Raw genomic sequence first — 27,473 nt, forward strand, 5'->3', positions numbered from 1 at the left:
GTGTAGCAGACACAGTGAAGCAAAACCAAAGCAAGCCGTGTTTAAAGACACTTTATTGACATGAACAAGGAGTTTACTGGAAAACACCACCAACAGGCATTAGGTTGTTGAAATCTTGAGTGGTCAGGAACAACATTTCTGGAGTTCAGGGAAAGATTGGCTGTGGAAAATCAAGAAAAAGCCACGCAAAGCTGATAACGTGGTGACAAGTTCCATCAGGTCCACGGCTGCACGCGTTTGCTGATGGTGTGTGAGGCTGCTTCACAAACCTACGAGCACCCGTCCTTCAGCACCTCCCTCCCTGTCACACACATTGCCAGTCAGCCGCACCTCTTGCCAAACGGAGAAGAAAAGAATAGCACCAGCCTTGAGGCTTAGCTGGGCTATGATAGGGATTAAGTCTGATCTACAACTCAGACTTGCTTCAAGTGCTCATCTACTGGGTCCTACCGCAGACTCAAGGAGAGGGAGGGGGAGCTAGACATGAATCATCTACCACGGTGGAGTTTTAGAGATTAGGAAAGGCCTGAGTGATGACTTAAAAAAAAAAAAAAAACCTAATAGCACAGGGCACACTCAGGGTCTCTCTTGGTACTCAATGCAGAGTGGGTGCTGAAATGCAGAATGAATGGATGATGGGCATAATGATGCCCCAGGTACTATACTATGTGGATACATTTGCAGTGACTAGGAAGATTCACAGGGTGAGGGGTTTTTCATTTACAAAAGGAGGGGAGAAGACAGTGCTTTTTTATTTTTCCATTTCCACTTAACTTGGGAAGGGGTGTGTTAGGCACTCAGTCATGTCTGACTCTGCAACCCCATGGTCTGTCCATGGAATTCTCTAGGCAAGAATACTGGAGTTGGTTGCCATTATGTTCTCCAGGGGATCTTCCTGACCCAGCTATTGAACCGTGGTCTCCTGCATTGTACACAGATTCTTCACCATCTGAGCTACCAGGGAAGCCCAAGGTCCCCAAGGGAAGGGGAACCAAGATATATTCTGAAACATATCTAGCTCCTTGCTTCTTCCTGCCAAGATATATGGTCTTTCCTCTCTGATTTTTGTCACATTCTGAGATGGGTATTTTCCTTTTTGATGTAGTAATTTGGGGGGAAGAAAAGGAGCTATCTGTTTTGTTAACCATTCTTAGCTCAATAACGTATTTCCAGCCTATTTTTGCTTTGAAAAATTCCTACTAACATTTCTAGTTTGGCCTCTAAGGAGAAACCGGAAACTCAGAGAATCAGAAATCTGGGTGTGTGTGTGTTTGGAGGGGTGGTGACGCTGAAGGATAATGCTTTTAAATGGACTGAAAATAAAGGCTGATACGGGAACAGACCGTCAAGCTTATTTCCACACAGGAGTTGGGGCTGTGAGGCAAGGCTGGGCTGTTGGTAAAAGTCAGTAGGGCGAGGAGCTTATAGGGCCAACCAAGTGGAGCAGTGAAGTTCATTGGCTGTTAGGGAAAGGGAAAACCAGACCAAGCCTAACTGGCCATGAGTGAATGGTATTAAGGATCAGTCATGGGAAATATCCAGCACCAACACAACAGATGGGGTTCCTAGAGTGATGATAGCCCTTGAGAACATTTCTAAGCCCTTTAATAAGAACAGCATGCCAGGTAAAACTTTCAGAGCAGTGCACATTTATCTGAGTCCTTTGTAGGGATATGTGGTGAAATGGGAAGTGGGTGAGGATTTGAAGTAGGCTGGTGATCACAGTATCTTGTGGATATACAGTCATGATCAAGTCTCCCAGGAAGGAGTTAAATTGCAACTCAGAAGAAATAATGGGGTACAAACCAACGAAAAGGGGAAAAGCAAAATGAGATAGGCTGTGAAAACACGTTTCTAGCATGGCTCAAGAAACCAAGTGGTAGAGGAGCGCTTGAGTGGGCCTAGGGATTAGAGATGTTTAATATCACAGGACATGCGGGAGAGGCAAAGATTAGGTGGAAGTAAAGAGATGAGAGGAAAGGAAGCAGCTGTGGTCTCCATGGAAAGAGAGTGGGGCAGGGAGCTCAGAAGACCTGGATTCTAGTTCTCCAGGTTCATTCATTCTCCAGATACTAGTTCATTACCACCTGTATGAACTTATGATTTGGTAAAGCTTGTCAGCCTCAGGCAGCCCATTCCTTCATTTGTTAATGTACTTGCAGTATCCACCTCGCAGAGCTAGTTATGGAGGAGAAATAAGATAACTGAAATTAAAATGCTTGGTAAATCATATAACCTAATAAAATATTAAAGATAAGAAGAGCTGAGAAATTAGGAGAAGATTACTTGCAAGGACAAATAAGAAAAAAAGAGGTACCATTCAACTTCATTAAAATTCACTCAGGGAATACCTGAATTGGGCTTTTGAAAAGGAAAAAAGGCAAATGTGCGCTCTAGATCATAGTTTAGATGCATGGTCGAAAGGAGCTTCTATGCACCAGCCACATGACTGGGAAAACCTCACAGTAATCCAGACCTATTTTCCTCAGTATAAAGTAAGGAAAATCTATATTCTGTCCCCTATTTCAGAGGGATTGTGTGGGAAATTACCAATGAGAAGGGCCTTGAATTTATGGAACATGTTTTCTTCAATCAAAACCAACACTCAAATATGTGAACAAGGACTTATTTCAGGTACTCTTCCCTGGGATGGGAGAGATGAACTGAGTTTCTCGGGTGAGACCCAAGGCCAAGGGAGCAGGATCTTCCCCCCAAGAAGTTCCCCCTGATCTGGGGGATATCTTGTTCATCAGATCCCAGTCATTGCATCTTCTCACCCCCACCGCCATAAAGCATCCTTCCCCCTCCCATCACAGAGTGCCGAAGGACATCACACGTAACCAGCCATTCAAAGTGAAATATGAGATATTGACTAAGATTTCTGCAGTGTTCATGTGTTCTAACACCTAGGGAAAAAAAAAAAACCCTGGACATTATGAATTCCCAGGTTAGCCCCCCTCCTCTCACTTCACTCATTTGCCATCATCCATCTCAGACTAAAAACACGTTTCTTAGTTCAATACCATTCCCAGATCCACTGTCCTTCAGGAAGATGTCTCAGATTCACAAATCTTTTCACTAAAGGAATTTTCAAGTCTACTTCACGTCCTTCTCTCTGCCTTTCTGGCCAGTTTCTAGTTACCTGAATCAGAATTCACCTCAGCCAGGTAATCCACCCAGTTCTGTGCTTATGAAAGAAACAAGGCCATGGCCACATTCAATTTCGAAGTCTTTTCACAAAATTATCCCATCTCGGGAAGCGTAAAGTGGGCAGTGCCTTGGGCTTACATCTGCTTCAGTTTATCCATTAAGGTCCCTTAGAGTTGAGTCTTGTCTTGAGTCTCGGGTGCCTCCTATAAAATGCGTGATAATACTGATCCACAGAAATTTTGAGAGGAACTTTGAGATTTCACTCCCAGTGCCCACTACCACCCAGCTGTCTCAGTTGGTGTGCTCACCTGGGAAGACACACACACGTTATCCCCCAGGAGGGTCATGAACACATTGTATGACTTCCCAAGTCTCCTTCAAGAAATCCCACTTCATGACACTCTTGCTTTAACCCAAATCCATCACTCCCGCTTCCTTCCATGAAGACATCTATTCACTCGCAGCAATGGGAGAGTAAGCTGGCTCTAGCCAGAGGGAGCCGATGCACATGTCCACCTCCAGCACATGTTCTAAGCTGAATGGAGCACAGGAGAGGGGTCCAGTTGGCATGGGAGCCGCTTGCTTGAAAATGAGGGCAGGCTGAGATTGAGTCATGTAGAAATGTTGGCTTCTCAGTTCTGGCAAAGTCTTGAGGTGTGTAGAGGTCTGATGGAGTTAGCAAGGCAGAGGTGAACGTTCAGAGGTGAGAGGATGTATGAAGAATGAACTGAAAGGATGGATGCACGAAGGGAAGCGATGTGGTCCCTGGGGCACCCTCCTGATGCAGTTGACATCACTGGACCTGGGACAGCCAGCCCTTCGGTGTTCAGGCCACCTACCAGTGATAAAACAGCTCACTGAGAATTGCCAGCCTAGTCTATACCAGCCAAAGACTTTGACCTAATCCACGATCCTTACATAGGAGAGAGAAGGGGAATTACTTTCTGTCACTGTGTGTAAAGAATTCAAGTTGCCCCCAACACTCAGGCCAAAGCAATTCACCTTTTGAAGGACTTGAACCTCGCACAGAACTTTATGACTTGGGCATCAACTTTAAGATGGACCCTGAGGATGGGGACTCTATGTAGAGTAGAAATCTAAAGGACCAAATCTCAAGTCACCTTGGTTTGTGCGCAACAAGGTCACTTGTGCACCTGCCTCCTTATCTACCCCTTCTTCCCCTATACATCACCTCAAGTTGACCCCTTCTATTCCTCCACAGGGACTGCAGAGTTCTCTTTGTTCTCCGAGGGGATGGCCAGGTAGTCAGACCTATTGGAGGACAGACAGGGAAGAATATCAGTGCATTTTGTATTCAGAGGTGGAAACACAGGAAAAGGGAAGGAGTGAGGGCCTAGAAACAAGGATGCCTCTAGAACAGGAGGTCTCTGCATCTCCTTCTGACCGTGTTACCCAAGAGAAAAGAAGAATGGCCCTTTCAGCAGAGTAGAATCAAGAGTTTTGTTTTTTTCCTTCCACAAACAATGCACGAGTCTTCTCATTTACCCACACTGTTCTTAAGATTTAGTACTGTTAGATTAAACCAGCCAAACTGATGGATGGGAAACTGTATTTTATAGATGTTTTCATTTTCCTGACTACTGGTGATGTTGAGCATCTTTTTCATAAGTTTACAAGCAATGTGGGTGTGTACTTCCATGATATGACTGTTCATTTGCTTTACCAGGCTTTCTTCTGAGATATTTATCTTTTTTTCTTGATGGTTTCATGTCCTGAAAATATCTTCTCCCAGTCTGTTGATTGTCTTTACTTATAGTATAATAAAAATTATCATTTTCCCCCTCTCTGATTTGTGTCTTTTGTATTTTAAGAAATTCTACCTTCTAAGGTAATAAAGATAACTTTCTTATATCCCCTATGGGCTTCCCAGATGGCACTAGTGGTAAAGAACCCACCTGCCAATGCAGGAGACATAAGAGATGTAAGTTTGATCCTTGGGTGGGGAAGACCCCTGGAGGAGGGCTTGGCAACCCACTGCACTTGCCTGGAAAATCCCAGACAGAGGAGCCTGGCAGGCTATGGTCCATGGGGTCGCAAGGAGCCAGACATAACTGAAGCAACATAGCATGCATGCACTTACGTTCCCTAATAGAATTTTATAGTTTTACATTTTATTTTGTCTTGAAATCCTCTCACAACTTATTTTTGTTTAGTCTGTTTTATTTTCTATATGGATAAAGAATTGTCCTTATACCATTTACTGGACAGTTCATTCTTCCTTCAGTTTTTAAAAAATATTTATTTATTTATTTATTTTCTTTCTTTATTTATTTGGCTGCACCAGGTCTTAGTTGTGGCATGTAGGATCTAGTTCCCTGATTAAGGATAGAACCCAGGCCCCCAGCATTGGGAGCCTGGAGTCTTAGCCACTGGACCACCAAGGAAGTTCCAATGGGGTTTTATTATTATTATATAGGCATTAACCTTTTGGGGGCTCTCTGCCTTTTCTGTTTGTCCGTGTTGTATGTCTATGTCAGTCCAACTCTGTAAGAAACCTTTGTATCTGATAGAAAGAGTTTTATCCTTCCCCAAAACTTTCTCTTTGAAATAGGCAAACTATAGCCCATGAGCTAATAATGGTTGTTACTTGTTTAAAGGGTTGTACACAAACAAAATGAAAGAACAGTAGGTGGAGAGACCCTCAGTAGGCTGCAAAGCCTAAAATATTTACTACCTGGCCATCCTCTGGCTTAAAACTAGTTTTAGCCTTTGGGCCTCTGTATGACTTTTAAGATCAGTTTATCGAGTTCCTTGAACAATCCAGTGGGTATTGTGATTGGAATTTTACTGCATTTGCAGATTAATCTGGGAGAGAACTGCTTGATCCTTTTTCTTAGCAACTGATTCTAATCTTACGCTTTGGTTCCTCCTCTTTTTGTTTTAATTCGTTCAAACAAACTTATTTTCTGTATTTTACCAGATCCTTCTTGTGTCTGAAGTTCCTGGGATTTAATCCTGCCATTTGTTATTTCTCTTGCTCATGCTGAATCGTTTCCTGCTGTGTCTTTTAGTTTTGGATCAGATTGTAGAATCAGATTCAGCAGTGCTTTATCTGAAGAGCACTATTAAGCCTCAACTGAAAGTGAGTCCCTTCAGGATAGTTTTTCATTTGTTTTTACACAGTTATCACTGTCTGGGGACTAATTTTTTTATTGACTTTCTCAGCTTAGAGGCTTCTGGCTCATGTGGGCAGTATAAATTTAAATCCCAAACACTGTGAGAGCAGGTTCGTGGTTGTCAATTCTCAAGAATCTTTTATGACTGTACTTGGAGTCAGGCCAAGTAGATATGTTTCCTTGGCTGTTCCTGGGCTGGTGCACTGATTATTTTGTGATCAATACTTTGCACGAGTTGTAACCCTCTGAGGATCCTAGCTCTTCTGGTGACCTCAGTTCCAACTGCTTCTTGTGCCAGCCCAACTGTGGGCACCTCCTGTCCAAGGGTGGCCACTTCCTGCCCAAGTGTGGGACTTCCTGTCCAGGTTTGGCCACTTAACTATGCTCAAGCACTAAAATCTGATCGCCTAGGTCACCAGGAATGACAACCTCCCCAGCATATCATTTCTTTCCATCTTTATATCTTGGTCAGTTGTAATTTTTTACTTTCCCGAGATGATAGATATCATGAAAAATGGTACTTTATCTTATCAAGCATTTCCAGGTGACAGTAGCCTATAGTTTTGATTATCACCTCAGCTATGTACATCTGTGAGGTTTATTTTCCCTCTTTTCTCTCTCCAAATGACAGGCCAACTGACCCCTCAGATCCCATCACTTGCTCCATATACTGGAGCCTTGGTGAAAATGGCCAGGGCACCCTCTGAACACTGAAGCGGCAGAGTCCTTCTCTGGATATTCGGTCGCTGCCAAGCTCCAGGGGAAAGAACATGTTTGGAGCTCCTTAGCTAATAAAGGGCAGTGCCCAGGTAGCCTGATGAGCTCTGTGGTTTACAGCAAACAGCTGAATGTGATGGGAAGAGCATGGACATGAGACAGGCTTTGGTTCAAATTCCAGCCTCTCCTCTCCACCTCAAGCTGAGGTGCAGCCTCAGCAAACCACTTAGGCTCTGTGAGCTGCTTCAGCATCTAGAAAATGGTCATAAAAATGCAGTTTTATGGGATTGTGGTGGCAGCTGATGGGCTTTACTTGGTGGCTAAGAGTGAAAGGCATGAAGTCAAACTTTACTTTGCTTCTTATAATGGTCTGGGGCAAATGGTCTCAGGCTCAACTTTCACATCTGTAAAATGGGTATATGCAAGCTGCCTACCTTAAAAGTTGTTGTGAGGGAAACTAGAGGACTGTGTAAATCGCTCACCACCTCACCCGTGACAGCAAGCACTCTGAAGGTGCAGGTTATCCCTATTTTGGCATCTTTGGACTTACGCATTTTCTTGGGCCGCCTCTTCAGCCTTCGAGACCTTCCTGTAGCAATATATCATCTCAATGAGCAGCCACAGAGTGAGGAAGACCAGGAGGATGTACATCATGATTTCTGAGACCACAGAGGTGAAGTCCTCTCCAGCTGCAAGGGGGAGAATGAGACTCAGAATACGCAATCCAACAAACCCAGAGCTGTCACTGAGTTTCGAGATGTGTGAAGCCTATTTTTAGGTGCGTCTTAAATAAGCAATGGTCTAAAGGAACTTGAGAAGTTATCAAAGAGGTTTAATATCCTCCAGCTCCTGTGTCTGTCAGCTTTCTCACTAACTTTCTTCATATGCTCTGGAGGGAGAGATGAGAGAGAAGAAGGATGGGTTGGGGAAGAAGTCGCAGAGCAGTGGAAGGAATCCTAGAACTGGATGAGATACACCACACAGCTGAGTCCCCATTTTCCTCCTTCTTGGTGTGTGAATAGTCATTTCCCTGATTTAAGTCTCGGCTTCTCAATTTGTAAAGTAAGGATAAGAATTCACACCATACATCGTCTAAAGTATTTAAGAATATCTGTTAGATGTAAGGGTTTCCCTAGTGGCTCAGTGGTAAAGAATACGCCTGCCAATGCAGGAGACACGGGTTTGATCCCTGGTCCGGGAAGATCCCACATGCCTTGGACCAACTAAACCCATGTTCCACAAGTACTGAGCCTGTGCTTTAGAGCCCGGGAGCTGCAACTACTGAGCCCATGTGCTCAACTACTGAAGCCTGCGTACCCTAAAGCCTGTGCTCCGCAACAAGAAAAGCCACTGCAAAGAGAAGCCTGTGCACTGCAACTAGAGAGTAGCCCCAGCTCACCACAACTAGAGAAAAGTCCACAGCAACAAAGACCCAGCACAGACAAAAATAAGTAAACAAATAAAATTTTTAAAAATAATATCTTGGGTGATGTGAAAGTCTGCACAGGCGTGAGGTCTGTGCAGGTCCTAGGTCTACGGACTCTGTCCTCTGAACTTGGGGTGGCAGAGTGTCTTATCCTGAGACACAGGGCATCAGAAAATGGGGACAAGGCCAGTGCCATCAACCCAAGTCTGCAAGTCTGGCCATGCTCTCTGCAAGTCTGGATTAGAAACAAGGACGCCCCCAGTTCAGCTTCCTTTCAGGTCATCCCAAATCCAAACAGAAATGAGGATTGGAGAATTCTGTGTATTAACCAAGCTGTCCTCAGAGTTCTACTTCCGGAACACAGATTATTATTTTTTTTTAATGTTTATTTATTTACATGGCTGTGCTGGGTCTTAGTTGCAACATGTGAGCTCTTCAGTCTTCATTGCAGCATGTGGGATCTTGTTCCCTGACTAGGGATCAGACCCCGGGCCCCCTGCATTGGAAGTGTGGCGTCTTAGCCACTGGACCACCAGGGAAGACCTCAGAACACAGATCTGATTCCGCTGTATCCCTGTTGAAAACTGTTCAGCGTTCTACATCTCCCTCAGGACAGAGATCTGACTCAATTAACGCTCAAGGGGCGCTCAAGACCACTCACCATGAAGACTTCCTTGCCTCATTTCCATTCTCTTGGACAGAAAAACCTCTCTACTTATACACGCTGTGGTCTTCTGGAATCTGTGAACATTTCTTTTTCCTCTTCCCTCTTCCTAGATTGTATCTCACACCCCACTGCTACCTCTGTGCCAACATCGTCTCCTGTTTTTCAATCTCCCAAAGATTCTTCTAGGCTCCACAGAAGCCACCACCTCTGTGAAGCCTTCCTCAACTTCTCGTGCAGAATTATCACTCATGTCCTTCTCCAGGCACTTTTCCATCCATTACAACACTTCCCAGGTTGTTTTGTGATGTATTTATCGCTCTTCTGTACTGACTGTGTGCTTATTAAGAATATATTTATTTCTGAATTATCAGCCTGTTGTCTAATCCTGGAATACTTGAATTATTTAATAAGTATCTGTTGAATGAAAGAATATAAATAAATATTGATCTTCCATGTTTCCTAACCAACAAAAATGACAATTAAAACATGATCGGGGGTTCCCTGGTGGTCCAGTTAAGACTCAGCCTTTTCAATACCATAGCCTGGCATTCAATTCCTGATCGGGGAAATAAGATTCCACAATTGTGAGCCACAGCCAAAAATTTTTTTTAATTAAAAAATAAATAAAACATGATACATGCCAAATGTCCTGATATGTATTCCTTCCTAGTGGGAAGGAAGGCTGCACTCAGATCTCCCTTTGCTAGCTCTTGGCAGCAAATTAGATTCACAGTCCTCGGTTATTCATAGGACCCAAGTCATCCCCACGGCCTTGCGCGTTAAAAGCACAGCACAGCCACAGCCATGACCTTCAGCTCAGAGAAGCCGTCCAAGTGTTATAGGAGCGCCCAGGTTTTCTAACTGGAGCTAGAGGCACAGGAGAATGCCATACACATCAAATGTCCTCCCATGGGCTGGCTACAGCCTGATTTGCAATGTGCTCAACTTAAAGCACCCGATCTCTCTCTCTCTCTCTCTTTCTTGGCTGCGCTGGGTCTTCCTTGCTGCGAATGGACTTTCTCTAGTTGCGGTAAGCCAGGGCTACTCTTGATGAAAGTGAAACAGGATAGTGAAAAAGTTGGCTTAAAATTCAACATTCAGAAAACTAAGATCATGGCATCTGGTCCCACCATTTCATGGCAAATAGATGGGGAAACAGTGGAAACAGTGAGAGACTTTTTTTGGGGGGGGGGCTCCAAAATCACTGCAGATGGTAACTGCAGCCATGAAATTAAAAGACGCTTGCTCCTTGGAAGAAAAGCTATGACCAACCTAGAAAACATAAGCAGGGACATTACTTTGCCAACAAAGGTCCATCTAGTCAAAGCTATGGTTTTTCCAGTAGTCATGTATGGATGTGAGAGTTGGACTATAAAGCAAGCTGAGCACCGAAGAATTGATGCTTTTGAACTGTGGTGTTGGAGAAGACTCTTGAGAGTCCCTTGGACTGCAAGGAGATCCAACCAGTCCATCCTAAAGGAAATCAGTCCTGAATATCCATTGGAAGGACTGATGCTGAAACTGAAGCTCCAATAGTTTGGCCACCTGATGTGAAGACCTGACTCACTGGAAAAGACCCTGATGCTGGGAAAGATTGAAGGTGGGAGAAGGGGACAACAGAGGATGAGATGGTTGGATGGCATCACTGACCCAATGGACATGAGTTTGAGTAAGCTGCAGGAATTGGTGATGGACAGGGAGGCCTGGCGTGCTCCAGTCCATGGGGTCGCAGAGAGTCAGACACGACTGAGCGACTGAACTGAACTGAGAGCTACTCTTCACTACTCTTCAGTTGCAGTGCATAGGCTTCTTGTGGTGGTTTCTTTTGCATAGCATGGGCTCTAGCGTGCACAGGCTTCAGGAGTTGAAGCACTCGGACTCAGTAGTTGTGACTCGAGCATTCTAGAGCGTGGGCTCAGTAGTTGTTGGTGCACAGGCTTAGTTGCTCCTCAGCATGTGGAACCTTCCCAGTCCAAGGATGGAACCTGTGTCCCTGCATTGGCAGGCAGATTCTTCACCACTGGACCACCAGGGAAGTCCCCAGTCTCTGTTTAAGTGCAGAAATCAGGGACTTCCCTGATGGTCCAGTGGTGAAGAATCTGCCTTCTAAGGCAGAGGAAGCAGGTTTGGATCCGGTCGGGAAACTAAGGTCCCACATTTTGTGCGGCCTCTGAGTCTGTGTGAAAAATACATAATTTTTTAAAATGCAATAGCCAGCAGTTGTACTGTAGGAAGCTGTCCTTAGTAGCTTCATTAGGCTTTAGGTGAAGAGAAAAATTTCTATCTTACAGCTGGGAGATGAGGGTCAGTCCAGCTTGAGCAGAGAGAAGGGAGAGGGTCTGGGGCCACGGGGGTGGAGCAGACTTGGAGGTGTATCATGGTGGAGCGGGGTAAGCATGAAAGCAGTGAATATCTGGGGTAGGAGTGGAGGGGGCTGCCAAGGGACCACAGCGGGTGGGGAAGAAAGCAAAAGTGGCAGAGAATGGGATGGTGCTGGGGGTGGAAAGACACAGTGGAAATACAGCAAATGGAGGCAAAGACCTGGACTGCAGTCCTGCTTCTGGCGCTAAGGTCCTTCATGTGCAAAAGTCTTCCTCTTCAGAGCTCTGTCCCCCAGTCACAACATGGGGGACCACAGCTGCACCCTCCAATCACCGGGGTAGTCATTCCAACTCACATACGCCAACTCACAGACACCAACTGAACTCACACACGCAGCAGTGGTGCGGAGCCGTCTACACCGAAGGAAAGCCCCCTGGGGGATTTCGATGCTTGTTCTTTGGCTAGAAGCCCTGGATTGAAAGAAAGCCAAGCTTCCTTCCAGCCCTAAGAGAGCCCGAGGGGCTCGGTGGCTCTGATAACAAACTTACTCTGCTTCTCTTCCTACCCAAGCCTGGCTTTGGTGCCCGGCAGGCGGACTGGCTCCACTTCGCCACACTTTCCACTGGCTGCACCACTCTGGAGGCAAAACCTTTGAGAACAGGAGGTAGAGACAGAGACAGCTTCCAAGCATCTGGCAGCCACCAGCAGACAGTCCCGATGGTGAACAGCAGAGGGCGCCAGGCTCCCTTCCCCCAGAGAGCACAGGTGTGTAAACAGACGAGGGTCCCTTAGGGAGGTCTCAGCCCAAGCCCTTCCATGCACACAGAAGAGATGGGCTTGCAGACAGGAAGTGGTTCATCAGGTCTGAGCCAAGTGCCCTGAGCATCTCTGTGCACCACCAGGATTGACCTACCTTCCACTTTAGTCCAGTCTAAATCATGGCTAAATCATGACATCGCTCACTCTTGCAGTTCACTCTCTTTTTGCTTCATGGATTTTATCACCGTAACATGATACGCTTGTGGCCTGGAAGTCAGGATCCCTGGCATCCTTTTCTAGGAAGAGCCTGGCTTTAATGTGACCTCTCCTACCCCTCCTGCCTCACAGCTTTCATCTGTTCACCGTCCTGCATCTTGGGTGCAGCCAAAGTGCTGAGAACACGCTGGAAATAGATGGTCTAGGAAAAGCTAGGTACAATGGCATCATCCTTTTGCCTGGGTGACAAAACACAGACGGAAATGCATATACCACTCTTCTGACACCTGAAGGAAAATTTGCAAGGGGCGAGGAGCCATGGCGCCCCAAACACGAGTCTATTAAAAGCAGAACAAGAACAGTTCTAAGTTCACCTTCACGATTCTGGACTCAGTCGCAACAAACATTTGGGTTAAAATGATGAAAGGACTTCCCAGCCTAACAAGATACTACCTGGGGGAGATATGAAAAAATGCAAAGACTAGAGAGCTGAACACCTTTCCCTTTCTCCCAGTTGAACATGAAGTGAGAACACCACACATGGAGAAGGGGCTGCTCATATGATTACTGTGGAGGGAGACAGATGACAAAGACTGTCAGACTTTGGTTTGGAGCACTGCTTCTCAAAGTGTGGTCCCCGGCAGCATCAGTATCGCCTGACAATTTGTTAGTCACGTAAATTCTCAGGCTCTGTGTATGGAATCAGAAAGGTTGGGTTTAAGAAGTCTTGCAGGGAAATCTGAGGCTGGCTGAAGTTTGAGCGCCACCTGTTTAGAGGTTCGTATGGATCACAGATAGGAGGGTAGATGACCTATAGGGAACCTCAGGAGATTTCTCTGAGCCCATGGAATCAGAGATTCAACGCAGGACAGAGAAGATGGAGCTGACTTGGCAGTTTCAGGCTTCACGGAGGCTGTCCTTTTTCTCTGAGGGTGCAAGTCCACGGACCAGGTAAAGACTCCTGCATTATCATCTCCAAGCCTATCTGCTTTGAGGAAAGACACAGAAAGAGGCAAGCTCTCGGGCAGCTTGCTGGAAGCTGGCCACTCCAGGAAGACGTGCCAGTGGTGGCAACTTTAGATCTCACCACTCCAAATACATGGGGGTTTGCATTCTTCAAGGGGTTCATTTGTGTGGAGACCCACTGTCTTCCCTCCCCTAAGAGAGCCTGTGCCCTAGCCTTACCCTCCTCGGTAACTCGGAGGGGGATCAGCCGGGTGGTCTTCACGAAGGGGCGATGTGCCTCGAACTCAAACTCCCGGGACACGTTGCAGGTGTAGAGGCCGGAGTCGTTCAGGGTGACATTGAGCACAGTGATGGACACGTCCTGCAAGTCTTTGCTCCCGTTCCACTGCAGACGCCCCTGGAAGGGGCTCTCCACCTCCTGGTGGCCGTTCCGATACTCGTAGATCTGTACGTGGAGAAGCAGTGGAGGAGGGCCATGAGAGAAGACGGGGAGAGGTGAGGACAGGGCAGAGAAAAGGACTAGATAGTGCATGGACACGGGGAAGGGGATGATGTTACCAGGAGCTCCCAAAATGTGGGAGGGGGGTGGAGGCTCAGAGCGGAGCGGGGAAGAGAGCAAAGGCAGGGCGGGCAAAGGCACACGGCGGGGTCAGGGCACATGGACGTGGAAGGAAAGGGTAGGCAGGAAAGGGGGTGGAAAGAAAGAGAACGGAGGAAGATGAGTGACGTTACAGGAGACTGAGAGAAAGGAAGGGCTGGAAGGAATCAGGAAAAAGAACAAGAGAGAAAGATGTGCCCTGGGGCCACCAGAGAGAGATGGAGGCAGAGAGGCAGCTTCACTTGTCATGAAGGAGCTGAGAGGTCAGGCCTCCAAATGTGACTCTCACAGTTGATCCCCACTGAGGGGACATGGGCAGTCGTGGCCAGGCCACAAGAAGGGGACCCAGGCTGCTCGAGTGGCCCAGATGGGCAGAGAGCTGCCAGTGACATGCACGTATCAGCTCTTCCACTGAGGGTGAAGTTAGATTTGATCTCCATATTTCTTTTCTCCAACACTTCCACCTTCTGACATACCTATTTTTTTCCCTCTACAGCTGTGCAGTTCATCTAATCTCTATTGGCCACACGTGGCTACTGACATTAAAATTCAAATTACTAGGAATTAAATAAAATGTAAAATTCTGTTTTTTCAGTTGCACTAGCCCCGTGTCAAATGTTCAGGGCCACCTGTACCTGGTGGCTACTGAGTTGGATAGCACGAATATGGAATGTTTTCATCCTCACAAAAATTTCTATTACCATTACTCTGTATTTCCAGCACAATTTTTTAGAGCTTCTTTTCTTCCATCTGAGCCATCTTTTTACTTTGGGCAGGCCTGGAAGCAGAGCACGTGGCTGGCACATAACCAGGCTTGAGGTTCATGGGGACCTCTCCACTGATTAAGATGTCCAGGCTCCTGTAACACTAGCTCCTGGACATTAGCCTTGGTCAAGGTCAGCCCTGAGCTGGGCACTGGGAAGGCTATTGTCCCAGGCCTGGCACCTGATTGGAGCAAAGACACTTCAGAATGACATGTCCAGCCTAGAATTAGAAATGAGCCCAGCTTTAAGAGAGCTAGAGACAAAAGCAAGTAAAATTCAATTTCATCCTAATGTTGTCTCCATTAGGTCTTTGTGGAGAAAAAACTTGCCTCCAGGAAGGTGAGTACAGTAAGAAGATGAGTACAGCACAGTAAAAAGGGCTTTGTATCTGCTCTCAGACAACCTGTTTCATATCTAAGCTCTCTTTACTAACTAAACTTCTTTGATCAGTTGCCTCATTTGTGTGTATGTTTGCATGTGTATTGGGCTTTCCAGGTGGCTCAGCAGTAAAGAATCCACCAGCCAATGCAGGAGACACGTGAGACAGGGGTTCAGTCCCTGGGTTGGAAAGATCCCCTGGAGGAGAAAATGGCAACCCACTCCAGTATTCTTGCCTGGAGAATCCCATGGATAGAGGAGCCTGCCGGGCTATAGGATCCCAAAGAGCGTATGTGCACATGTGTATGTGTGCTTGTGTGTGTTCTCAATCAAACACTTATATAGTGTTTCCTATATCAGAACTATTATAAATGTGTTAAAAATTGTAGTTCATGGGACTTCCTTGGTGGTCCAGTAGTTAAGACTCAGCGCTTTCACTGCACGGGGAATGATTTTGACCTCTGGTCAGGGAATTAAGAGGCTTCCCTTGCAGCTCAACTGATAAAGAATCTGCCTGTAATGCAGGAGACCTGGGTTCAATCCCTGGGTTGGGAAGATCCCCTGGAGAAGGGAAAAGCTACCCACTCCAGTAATCTAGCCTGGAGAATTCAATGGACTGTATAGTCCATGGAGTTGCAAAGGGTTGGACACGACTGAACAACTTTCAAGGAATTAAGATCCCACATGCCACACAGTATAGCCAAAAATGAAATAAAAATTACAGCTCAAGAGTCCTGGTAACAAGTCTATGAAGGAGCTGTAGTTTATATCCCCTTTTAGACATGAGGAAAGTGAGGCACAGAGAGGTTAAGCAATTTGTCCAAGGACACAAGTTAATAAGTTGTGGAGTCAAGAATCAATCCCACGCAGCCTGGCCCCAGAGAGAATGAAAGTGTGAATAACTGTCATCCCCGAGTTGGTACTCAGATTACATAACCACCGTTTTGGCACTGGCACCAACCAGTCAGACTGACATTGGTCATGGCTGATCCCTCAGTTCCCAGATCACAAGGAGGTCAGAGGTTCCTCGTGGGAAGGAGGGTGGTGAAGCCACTAGAGGGGTTAGCACAAGTAACCACTACGGGATGACTCAAACACTTTACCCACTGGTGTATGTGTACCAGTTGACCATCAGCCTTGATCACCCCTGACATTCTTACTTCAGGGGTGAGATGAAGAGATGGTGAGACTGAAATGAGTTAAACCTATGCCATTCCATTTAATAACAGCGTTACTTTAATTTTTAGAATAAATTTATTATTTCTGGCTGTGTTGGGTCTTCGTTGCTGCACAGGGGCCTTCTCTAGTTGCAGCACACGGGGCCTTCTCTTCTCTGCGGAGGACGGCTTCTCACTGCAGTGGCTTCTCTTGTTGTAGAGCACAGGCTCTAGGGCTCGAGGGCTTCAGGGGATGTGGTGCACGGGCTGAGCTGCCCTGCAGCATGTGGGGTTTTCCCAGACCAGGGATTGGCAGGTGGATTAACCACCAGACCACCAGGGAGGTCCTTTAGTTTTTCTACTCATTTAATCCATCCAGTAGGATGGTGCAGAGATTAAATGAAAACACCTGTCTAGTGGGATGGCTGACGCACAGTGGGCTCTAAATACTATTTACGTCTTTCCCCCCCTTATTCTGTTTATAACCAGGAGTACTCCGAGCTGGCCGGGCTCCCTCCCTTTCCCAGAGGCTGGGCTACATTAGGCTGTCAGTTATCTGCAGAGGAGCTGTCTCTCTTTGGAAAGAAAGAGCCAGTGTTTGTCAGATCGTCATTCTCCTAGACTGTCGGGAGCCAGGCACAAAACGGCAGAGGCCAGCAAAGGAAAGGCCAGAGTCAGCAGTCAGACATACAAGGAAATCTTTACCGCCCTCGGGCCTGTAGAACCATTCCACCACCGTGGTGGCCTCCACCTCCTCCCTCTTCATGCAGGAGATGCAGCGCAGCTTCATGGGGTTGCCCTGAACCGCCTCGGTCTCCGAGGGCACTTCCACACACACGGGGAAGCAGACGCCGACTGGAGAGAGGCCAGGAGACAGGGAGGGGACAGGAGGTGTTGGGCAGGGGGAAGAGAGAGCAAGGAGGGAGGGAGGAGAGACAGAGAAAGAAGAATCATGAGACACACTGGAAAATAGCATGCACATGTAAGTAGTTCCCCAAGTTCCCACTCTCCTGACCGGAAGGGATGAGCTGGCATTGACCGAGAGGCTCACCGGAAACAGTGGGGATGCGGGCAGCACATATCTGGCCCTGCCCTCAAAGACTCAGCATGTAGGTGCGAAACAGGGTACCTCTGCATCCACCCATTGACTGCATGCACCCCTTCACTGAACCAGCGTCCGCTGAAATCTACCCTATGACAGGCCTGATGCTGAGATACAAAGTTGCACAAGACACTCACCACGCCCCAAAGGCATTTATAGTCTAGCAGGGAATGCATACTCCTAAGTGTCATGAAACCAGACTAGTGACTGACATACTAGCAATGTGCTCTGTTCCCAGAGGCGGGGCGTTATTCCTGGCTGAGCTGGGGAGAGAGGAAGACAGGGATGGTGAGACTTGAGGCCAGAAAGGGAGATCGGACCCATGTTGTGGGGACCTCTATATGCACTGCACAGTAGGAGGGGGTCATATGTTTCAAAGCCACGGAGCGATGTAAGCGTATCTGTGTTTTACGGGAAATGTAGGTAATTCTGAGGCGTGGTGGAGGGTAGAGCGGCAAGGAGGAGAACGGTGAGCTGACCGTGGGACTGGGGCGATGCTTCATGCAGAAGAAGAGACACAATTAAAAATCAGGAGGGGGAAACTAACACAACATTGTAAAGCAATTATACCCCAATGAAAAAGGAAACAATAAAATCTCACACCACACACAAAAATATATAAAAGAATCACATGAAAAAAAAAAAAAAAAAGAATCACATGAGAAAAGACATCCAAAAAATTAGAAGAGAGTAGTAACAAACATGTTCAAATTTCTTAAAGGGAGAGAATTTTTAAATGTAAGTTATTTCTATATAAAAAAACATACAAAACAAAACAGAAAAATAAATGCAGAGTGGTAGAAGTGAAAAACACTGCAGGGGGGGTTCAGATTGGAGGGCGCCTTGCATACCACCCGGAGGTCTGGACCTATAGTTCCTGCCACCTAGAAACTTTGGCCCATTAAAGACGGTAAGTCCATCAGACTGAAAATTCAGAATGAATCAGAAGTGGGATGTGGCTGCCAACAAAGCAAGTGCAAATGTGGGCTGTGTTAACAGATGTAACTGCAGAACAAAGGAGGAACAGTTCCTCTGTGCTGCTCAGAACAAATCTGGACTATGAGGATCAGTTCGGGGTGTCACAGTGTACAAAAGGAAGTTTGCATGTGCAGAGGAAAGCAAGATGGTGAGGGTCTGGGGCAAAGTCTGGTAAGAACAAAGCGGGGTGGCCGGGGGTGCTTAGCTTGGACACTAACACATCTGTCTTCAAATATTTGAAGGACGAGAAAATAGATTTCTGTGGAAGAGAAAATAGATTCTGACCAATCCAAAAGTTACATGAAAGTAAGGCCTGCTCAATTAAAAACATATATTTTTTTTTCTGGTGCTAAAGCTGTTAACGAATGCAAAAGACTCTTTGGTAAGACAGTTTACATCTTATACAGAAGGTTCAAAAGTGAGATGAGCATCAAGGATTTTTATATTAGAACTTTTAACCCCTCCTGAGGCTTCCTCTTCATTAATGATAAAAACAGAGCCCCTGAAAATGAAATAATATACACTGTCATTTAAAAAATTGGTCCACTGTGAATGGTCGGTCTGTTCTTCTATAGGCAAACAGTTCTTTCTAAAAGCAGAGGAAAGCTTTATTCAGAGCTTAAAATGAGACTGACCAATTAATTGAGTGAAAATGAAATATCTGACTTATAAGGGAACAAATTTAATTTTTAGACATAGAGTTTAAAAATTAGAGGCACTATGATAAAGTTTAACATATTGAGATAAAATAAATGTCATTGGTTTAGTTTTAAAACTCTTAGCAAGCTGGGACTGCATTTATTGGGCAGCCTGCAAGAGGCTCTCCTGCTTTTGCATATCTAGTGTTGTTCAGTCACTCAGTCGTGTCTGACTGCAACCCCATGGATTGCAGCACTCCAGGCTACCCTGTCCTTCACTATCTCCTGGAGTTTGCTCAAATCCATGCCGTTTCAAATTCATTTCACATGTTTCTGCATATGGGTCATCTCTTTAACAGGGGGGAGGGTCCTTATCCAGAGAGAACTGATCAGAAACATTTTCAGAATGTGCTGAATTTGAAGTCTTGAGCATAGGCCTGTTTTTGTTTTTGTTTTTTTAAAGAAATCCTAGTCTATGCAAAAATTTTTGAGTGGATAGAGGTGTAGGGAATATGCATTGAAAACCCCACGTAGCAGGGAGTCTTGAGGCACATGTATATTTAATGAGATGTGGTAAAGATGAGTTAGTTCAATGAAGATGACTTCAGAGCAAAATAGGAAAATGTTCCAAGTAAAGTACAATTAGACTTATAGAGGCAGGAGGGAGATGCATTGGGCAACTGAAGGCTAGGGTTTGATAGACTTGTTTTGTTTGTGTTTTTGCTTTCCCGGCTGTACCGAGTGGCTTGTGGGATCTTAGATCCCCAACCAGAGATGGACCACAGGTCCCTCCAGAAAGCACCAAGTCCTAACCACTAGACTGCTAGGGAATTCCCAGTTTGATAGACGGTTTAATCTCTCTGAGGCTCAGTTTATTCATCAACAAAATGCTGGAAATAATATCTAATAAATTTGCCATGAAAACTCTATGGGACAATTTCTACAAACGTGTTCTGTACAAAGGATCATTAGTGCCTCACTGGGAAGATGACAAGGAGCAGGCACCGAAGGAAAGAAGGCAGGGGGCAAGCTCTATGAATATCTGCGTGACAGTGTGCAGAGAAAGCAACTCGAGAGTCTGAGGATGGGAGTGTGTTGGCAAAAGCAAGGAGCAGAATAAACGACAGAGAACAGGAACTTCCCTGGGGGCCAGTGATTAAGAATCTGCTTTCCAGTGCCAGGAATACAGGTTCAATCCGTGGTCTGGGGACTAAGATCCCACATGCCTCGGGTTTGTGCTGCAACTAAGACACCAGATGCAGCCAAAAATAAGGTTTTGGGGGGCTGCGCGGGGTCTTCATTGCTGCGTGTGGACTTTCTCTAGTTGTGGCGAGCAGGGCCTGCTCTTTGTTGTGGTGCTTGGGCTTCTCGTTTCGGTGGTTTCTCTTCTTGCAGAGCACAGGCTCCAGGTGCGCGGGCTTCAGTAGTTGCTGCATGAGAGATCAGTAGTTGTGGTGCATGGGCCTAGTTGCTCTGAGGCACGTGGGGTCCTCCCAGACCAGGGATCGAACTTGTGTTACCCGCATTGGGGGCAGGCGGACTCCTATCCACCATACCACCAGGGAAGTCCCAAGATTTTTTTTTTTTTTACATAATAAAGTACAGGGAAACAAGTGAGCATGAAAGGAGACAAGGTGGAAGAAATAAACCAGGACCGGATCAGGGCTGCCCTTGTAGACTATGACTCGAACTTTGGCTTCTGCTTTGAATGACATGTGAGTGCTGGAGGGTTCTGAGTGGAAGGACGGCACGACACGATCTGACTGCTCTGTTAAGAATAAACTGAAGAGGTGAGGAAGGACAGGGTGGAAGCAAACAGAACACTTACAAGGCTGGTACAGGGGTCAGGCTGAGAGATGGTTCAATGGTTCTGCTTGGATGAGGACAGCAATAGAGCTGCTGGGCTTGAAAATGCAGTTTGCTGGACTGACATCCTTGAATAGGTGTGAGGTGATGTCCCTCAGGGAACAAGTGGATGAGTTGGCCTTGACTATAAACACTGTTGGTTCATTTATAGTAAAAGGGGGGAAGACAAAATATATGTAGTCAGGATGGTCAGCAGGGCATAGCAGCCCCTCTTTGTTCTGAGATGCCCCTGAGTAATCCAATCATCAGAGAGTAAGCCCCACTGATCACCTTCTCTTTGCCAAAGTCCAGTCTGAAGTCCTAAGAAAGAACTCTGCTCATGAAGTCAATTAAATTCATGAGGTCCCAGAAAAGACATTGAAAAATGGCCACAAAATCCGCTCATCCTTATTCGCTTGCCCTTTGCGATAAGACTTGCTTCTTGGAAAAGACCCTAATGCTAGGAAAGATTGAGAGCAAGAGGAGAAGGGGGTAACAGAGGATAAGATGGTTGGATGGCATCATCAACTCAATGGACATGAGTTTGAGCAAACTCTGGGAGACAGTGAAGGACAAGGAAGTCTGGTGTGCTGCAGTTTATGTGGTCACAAAGAGTTGGACACAACTTAGTGACTGAACAACAACTCCTTCCATCCAGAGGTAAAGTATATTTCTCCACCCTGTGAGTCTCCAGTATATCACTTCCTCTCTTTCCATGAAATCCTCTAGATTTCTAGAAAAGACTATACATATGGTAGACATTCAACCCACCCTGCTGACTGTAAATAAGAAATTCCTGGAATAATCTTGGCCAAATTACTTGACATTTGGTCTTCTCTTCTGTTTCCATAGTAATAATACAGAAACATGAGAAGGGAGAGTAGATTGGCTATGATTATATTTAACTAAGGAATAGCATTAATCTATCTATATTAATAATCTATCTATATCAGAGAAAGCAATGGCACCCCACTCCAGTACCCTTGCCTGGAAAATCCCATGGATGGAGGAGCCCGGTAGGCTGCAGTCCATGGGGTCATTAAGAGTCGGACATGACTGAGAGACTTCACTTTCACGCATTGGAGAAAGAAATGGCAACCCACTCCAGTGTTTTTGCCTGGAGAATCCCAGGAATGGGGGAGCCTGGGGGCTCCCAGGAATGAAGAATCCCAGGAATGGGGGCTGTCATCTATGGGATCGCACAGAGTCGGACACGACTGAAGTAACTTAGCAGCACCTATATTAAGCAGTGGATAGTAATGTGTATGTAACCAACTCCTCTAATCTTTCTCTTCTTTATTTGGTTATATTGCCCCTCTTGACTTTGCTCTACAGTGCTTTCCTTTGTACTAAGAAAATAAAGCCTTTGATTAGAAAGTAAAACTTTCTAGAAAGTGGAAATAAATGATGTTATTTGTAGATATGAACACCCTGAAATGACTTGGTCTATCAGATCTAGCCAGTCACTTAGCAAAGCCTTGAGAGAATGGGATGAAAATGGGTTGCTGGGGTAAAAGAGGAGAACATTCCCCAGCACAACAGACTCTACTCTGGGAGACTAGACCTGGAGAGGAAGAGCTGAGAAGATACCAGGAGGTGATGAGTAAGGCCCTAGGCTTGGGAGAGGGGTGGAAGGGTGGCTCCAAAGAGAAATGAGAGGACAGATGCCCACCTTGCAATCCTGTATAGATAGCAGCAGGTGTGACCATAAGAACTACAACAAGCACCAGAAGACCAAACTCATGAGATAAGAGTTCTCTACTTCTGCAAGGAGTTTTTCCTTCCTTGCAGTTATTTTCTTATCTCTAAACTGGAAACAACACTACTTTCCCTGACTAACACCACTGGATTGCTATGGGGACCAAATCTTCATTTGAAAACTGCTTTGTAAACTGTAAAGCACTAGGAAAGTGTGGATTTATTATTATTTACTTTAATGAAGGAAATGTGGAATTTTGCTCAATTCATGCAGAAAATAAAAGAATGGAAAAATTCCATTCACATTTGCATCATGTGACAAATCAGTTTGGGAAGGGTGACTGCATCTAAGCTAAGTGTTTTCCAATACTGGAATTGCATGCAAATAAAATGAGACTGCATCTGTGAAGTGAGGCCTTCTCTCTAACATTTAATGGCAAGGTTTCCTGAACTATCTCTTTCTCTTTTTAGGTGTGTGTGCCTTTTTTAAATTAATTTGTTTTTTAAAATTTAATTTTAATTGGGGGGAAATTGCTTTACAACGTTGTTTTGGTTCCTGCCATACAACAATGCAAATCAGCCATAATTATACACACATGCCCTCCCTCCCTAGCCTCATTCCCTTCCCCCATCCCATCCTTCCAGGTCACTACAGACTGCCAGACTAGGCTCCCTGTGTTACATAGTAACTTCTCACCAGCTATCTATTTTAAACATGGTACTGTATATATGTTGATGCTATTTTCTCCATTAGTCTCACCTTCTCCTTCCCCTACTGTGTCCACAAGTCCATTCTCTATATCTGAGTCTCCATTCCTTCCCTGCAAATAGGTTCATCAATACCATTTTTCTAGATTCCATATATATGCATTAATCTATGATATTTGTTTTTCTCTTTCTGACTTAACTTCACTCTGTTCAAGGTTCAAGATTCTTCCACTTCACTGGAACTGACTCAAATGTGTTCTTTTTATGGCTGAGTAATATTCCATTGTATATATGTACCATATCTCCTGTATCCATTCACCTGTCGATGTACATCTAGGTTGCTTCCACGTCCTAGCTATTGTAAACAGCACCGCTATGAACAGTGGGGTACATGCATCATTTTCAAGAGTGGTTTTCCCAGGGTATATGCCCACCAGAGGGATTGCTGGATCATATGGTAGTTTTATTCCTAGTTTTTAAAAGAATCTCCATACTGTTCTTGGAGAAGGAAATGGCAACCCACTCCACTATTCTTGCCTGGAAAATCCCACGGACAGAGCAGCCTGGCGGGCTACAGTCCATGGGGTTGCAAAGAGTCAGGCACAACTGAGCGACTAACACACACACACAGTTCTCCATCGTGGCTGTATCAATTTACATTCCCACCAACAGTGCAAGAGGGTTCTCTTTTCTCCATATTCTCTCCAGCACTTATTGTTTGTAGATTTTTTGATGATGGCCATTCTGACTGGTGTCAGGTGGCTCTTTCCCTTTTGTAGCTTCTCAACTTGGTGAACCATGCTCAGAAGCTGAGGATGGACAAGGATAGGTGTAACACATATACTTCTTCCAAAGGTTTTTTTTCTTTTTTGCAGGAGAATTGAGGGTTGGAGAGGAAGATGGGTACTCTGCCATTTTAGCAATATTCTGTAAATCATTTCCCTACCATTCAACTGTGCAGCTAAAATGTTAGCTAGGATGTTAGATATCTGTCCTAACTTTCAGACTTACATATTTCCAAATACACGTATATGAGGAACCAAATATTCTCAGGTTATGACACGAAAAGCTAGTGGCAGAGCTAAGACTCTGATCCAGGCTTTGTAAGTCCTAGTCAAAACATCCTAGACTATAGCATACTCTCCCCTCCACTAGAATTCAGGCAAAGACATTAGAAACTTAAATTAGGGTTTGGGAAGAAAGGCTTTGTAGAATATCACCCCAAGCTCCTCTACAACCTTACCTGTCATTGCTTTACTCGTGTTCTTTCTTACGCAGCCCGAAGAACCTCTCCTAAGCCTCATGTCCCTAGTCTTCACCTCCCCTGAGGAAATCTCAGCCTTTAGTCTTCAAGACAGGTGAGATCATTGGCAACCTATTATGTCTGCTTCATGTTCAGATCTGGTCTACTCTACTGGGAATGGATGGCGGTGAGTCTGCCCTTGGGACTGGCATTACTCTCCTTCTTTGTCCTTCCCAGCCTGTCTCATCAGGCATTTTGTTCAACAGGAAGCTTGGCTCTGCTTCTGGTCACATGCAAAATCCAGATAACACTGGCAGCCAGAGTTAGTCCTGGAGGCTTAATAAAGAGATAATAAGGTAAAGAGGCAATTCCCATCAGCATATCTGCCACTGCACCGGCAGAATGAGTTCCATGCCAATCATAGAGCATAATCCCACATACCTAGTTTCAGTAAGGTAAGTGGGCTTGCTCACATCTAATTATCCTGGTTATTGATTTTTAGCATGGAGGAAGGTAGCTAAGATGATGGCAAGCAATATATCAACAGCAGAGCACGTATATTTGACCTGAGGATCTAAGTTGGCAAGACTGAATGCCCATAACTACACAACTACACACAACTACATGCACACACACACACACACACAGACTACTACATCCTCATCAATCCATTCAGATGCCCATGCTAACATGCTCCAACACAAACTAGCACACACATTCAGATGCTGAGGCATATACATCAATACTGTAAAGCATTCACTCAGTCGCACATGCAGACATTATCATGTAGACTCATTAACTTCTGCCATACACACGCAGGCACCCCACTTCAAGCCCATCTCTAATACCACTCTGCTCAGCTTTACTGTTGCAAGTATAGGACTCCCTTATTTGGAGAGAGAAGGTCACCTCACTGCTTCACAATAGATAAACAAGAACCTATTTATCCTTGAAGGCAAAAAAATCCAGCTCCCCAAACACCAAAGCACCTTAGTTCCCCATGTTCATGAAAAAGAAAAAAGATGCAATTCCCAGGTGCCTATTCATCTAATATATTACCACAAATGGCTGAAGCCTGTTTTACTTGTTAAAATTAAACAGGATCAACAACTAAAGTATTTTCACTCCCAAAATGCACACATTCAGATTTTTTAATGTATAAAAATTAATTTGAAGAACTCATTGAGAAATGAAATGCAACTACAACCAAAAATTTTTTTTTTATAATGAACGTGATAGCATTCTCTTTCAGCAATAGGAAAGGGAAAAAAAAATACGTTGTAATTAGCAGGAAACGAGAAGAAGGGTGGGGAAACCACCAAGGGAGGTTCGGGAATAAAGCAGCAAAGGAATAGGGAGGCCTTTTGCCAATCTCAAAATCCTAGCTCTCATGGAATCCCTCTGGATCCCATGTCTGGCAGACATGTACAGAGGAAAGCCAACCAGGGCTCCTTGTGTCACCAACGATATCAATGTGTTATTATTGTTAACATTATTACTGTTATCTGCATCTCGCATGGCAGGGTGCTGGTACTTACCCCACAAGATGAGCAGAAGGGAAGCCAGGGGAAACAATCTGTTGAAGGCAGGCATCTTTTTTTTCAGCGGGTGGCTTCCGGGGCTAAACAGAGATTCCCTGGGTCAACAACCGCTCCCTCTCAGAGACTTTCGAGGAAACCCTCTGGGACGAACTGGCCCAAGGAAGCGACTTTCTCACTGAAATAAAGGCCAAGCTCCGGTGACCGAGGAGGCTCTGCGGGGTTTTGGAACCAAGCGGGGGTTTCAGCTCCAAGCCACCGTGGCGGACCGCCCCAGTTCGAGGGTGCGGATCTGCAGCTCGGCGCGCTCTCCCCAGAGCCCGTTGCTGGGATCCGGATCAGCACCACGGACAGTGCCTTCCCCGCCCACCCCGGAACTTCCAGTCTCCTGTGTTTGCGCGTCGCGGAAAGCTTGGCTCGGAACCGAGCAGCCGGCAGCCTCTAGGCGGTTGGGCTGTCGAAGGGATCCATGTTAATCCACCTCTCACCTCCTTACGAACAGTTACGCTCCAACTAGGATCCACCCAGACCCAGGAGCGCCGGCTTCATCCGCCCTGGCGGCTTCTCCAACTGGGCGTGCCCATACACCCAAAACCAACAAGGAGCTGCCGTCTGAGCTACAAAATTCGTTCCACCTCGGTACCGTCCACACCCGCCGAGGCTCCCCGGGGAGATCCGAAGGGGCTAGAAAGAAGGCGGCGGAACCTTCTGCTTGGCCGGCGATCTCAGAGGCGGGGCGGCAGGGAAGGGGGATGGACCCCTTCCCGGGAGCTCGCCCACAAGATCGTGCACGGGCCCCGACCCTGGGTGGCAGGTGACCAGCTGCCCTTCTCCAAGGCCCCCTAGACCGTGTGTGCTCAGTCAGCCTTGACATGCGCAGGCGGCTCTCCACCCTCTCTGCCACCACGGACCCACCCCTCCGTGCAACACTCCCCACCCCCAAACAGGCGTGCCCCTCCCAGGGCCGATCTCGGCTGCCTGGCGCGGGGGCGGAGCTCGGAGCTGCGCAAACACCTCAGCCCCCGCGATTTCGCTGCTCGCCGTCTGTCTCCAGGTTTCCCTTTCACATCGCCGCACGTCTCCCCAGCAGGGGCACGCCTCCTCCCACCCATTCACAGCCCCCAGGCAACCCCACTCGGGCTTCCTGCACAGACGTGCTAGCCTCCAGCTCCGGGAAGAGGAGGGCCAAATCTCTCGCAGGCAATGATCAGTGACGTCATCTGCAATGTACACTGTACAGGACTCGGGCTTCTCTCTCGCGACCCCATCCCCTCCTTCTCTCCCGGTGTGTTCTTTGTCTAGACTTGATCAGTTGGCTCCGGACACACCGAACGCAGCAAAATAATCGCTGCTTAGAAATGGGGTAAGAGTGAGGCGCACCTGTTCCCATAGTCACCTCCTCACCCAGGGAGGTGATCCAGATGTCGGTTCAACAGTACTGTTGGGGGTGGGGTAACGTCCTCTCG

General features: G+C 46.2%; 1 protein-coding gene across 3 annotated transcripts; it reads right to left on the reverse strand.

Moving 5' to 3' along the window:
• Positions 1-35: 35 nt before the first annotated feature.
• SCN3B (sodium voltage-gated channel beta subunit 3) lies at positions 36-27,473 on the reverse strand. 3 transcript variants are annotated; one of them, XM_043482480.1, is made up of 7 exons: positions 27,388-27,473; positions 26,008-26,090; positions 16,949-17,112; positions 13,580-13,805; positions 7,555-7,693; positions 4,343-4,422; positions 36-3,985 (listed from the first exon to the last, which is right to left on the reverse strand). In XM_043482480.1, the coding sequence occupies exons 2-6, from the start codon at positions 26,060-26,062 to the stop codon at positions 4,359-4,361; spliced, it is 648 nt and encodes a 215-aa protein (XP_043338415.1). In that variant the 5' UTR covers positions 26,063-26,090; positions 27,388-27,473; the 3' UTR covers positions 36-3,985; positions 4,343-4,358. The 3 variants fall into 3 exon arrangements, with proteins under 3 accessions (XP_043338415.1, XP_043338416.1, XP_043338417.1); XM_043482481.1 differs by lacking the exon at positions 27,388-27,473 and adding an exon at positions 26,496-26,605; XM_043482482.1 differs by lacking the exons at positions 36-3,985; positions 4,343-4,422; positions 7,555-7,693; positions 27,388-27,473 and adding an exon at positions 12,892-13,379 and having other exon boundaries at positions 26,008-26,222.

The sequence above is a fragment of the Cervus canadensis genome, chromosome 11 (assembly GCF_019320065.1).
Source record: "Cervus canadensis isolate Bull #8, Minnesota chromosome 11, ASM1932006v1, whole genome shotgun sequence".
NCBI lineage: Eukaryota > Metazoa > Chordata > Mammalia > Artiodactyla > Cervidae > Cervus > Cervus canadensis.

What these genes read in the sequence shown, in the direction of transcription:
- SCN3B (XM_043482480.1), bottom strand. Translation starts at nt 26,062, where the DNA reads ATGCCTGCCTTCAACAGATTGTTTCCCCTGGCTTCCCTTCTGCTCATC. An exon ending in AGGGCGGTAAAGATTTCCTT is followed by an intron (nt 13,806 to 16,948) that starts GTATGTCTGACT and finishes CTCCACGTACAG; the next exon opens with ATCTACGAGTATCGGAACGG. An exon ending in CCTCCGAGTTACCGAGGAGG is followed by an intron (nt 7,694 to 13,579) that starts GTAAGGCTAGGG and finishes TCCCCCTTGCAG; the next exon opens with CTGGAGAGGACTTCACCTCT.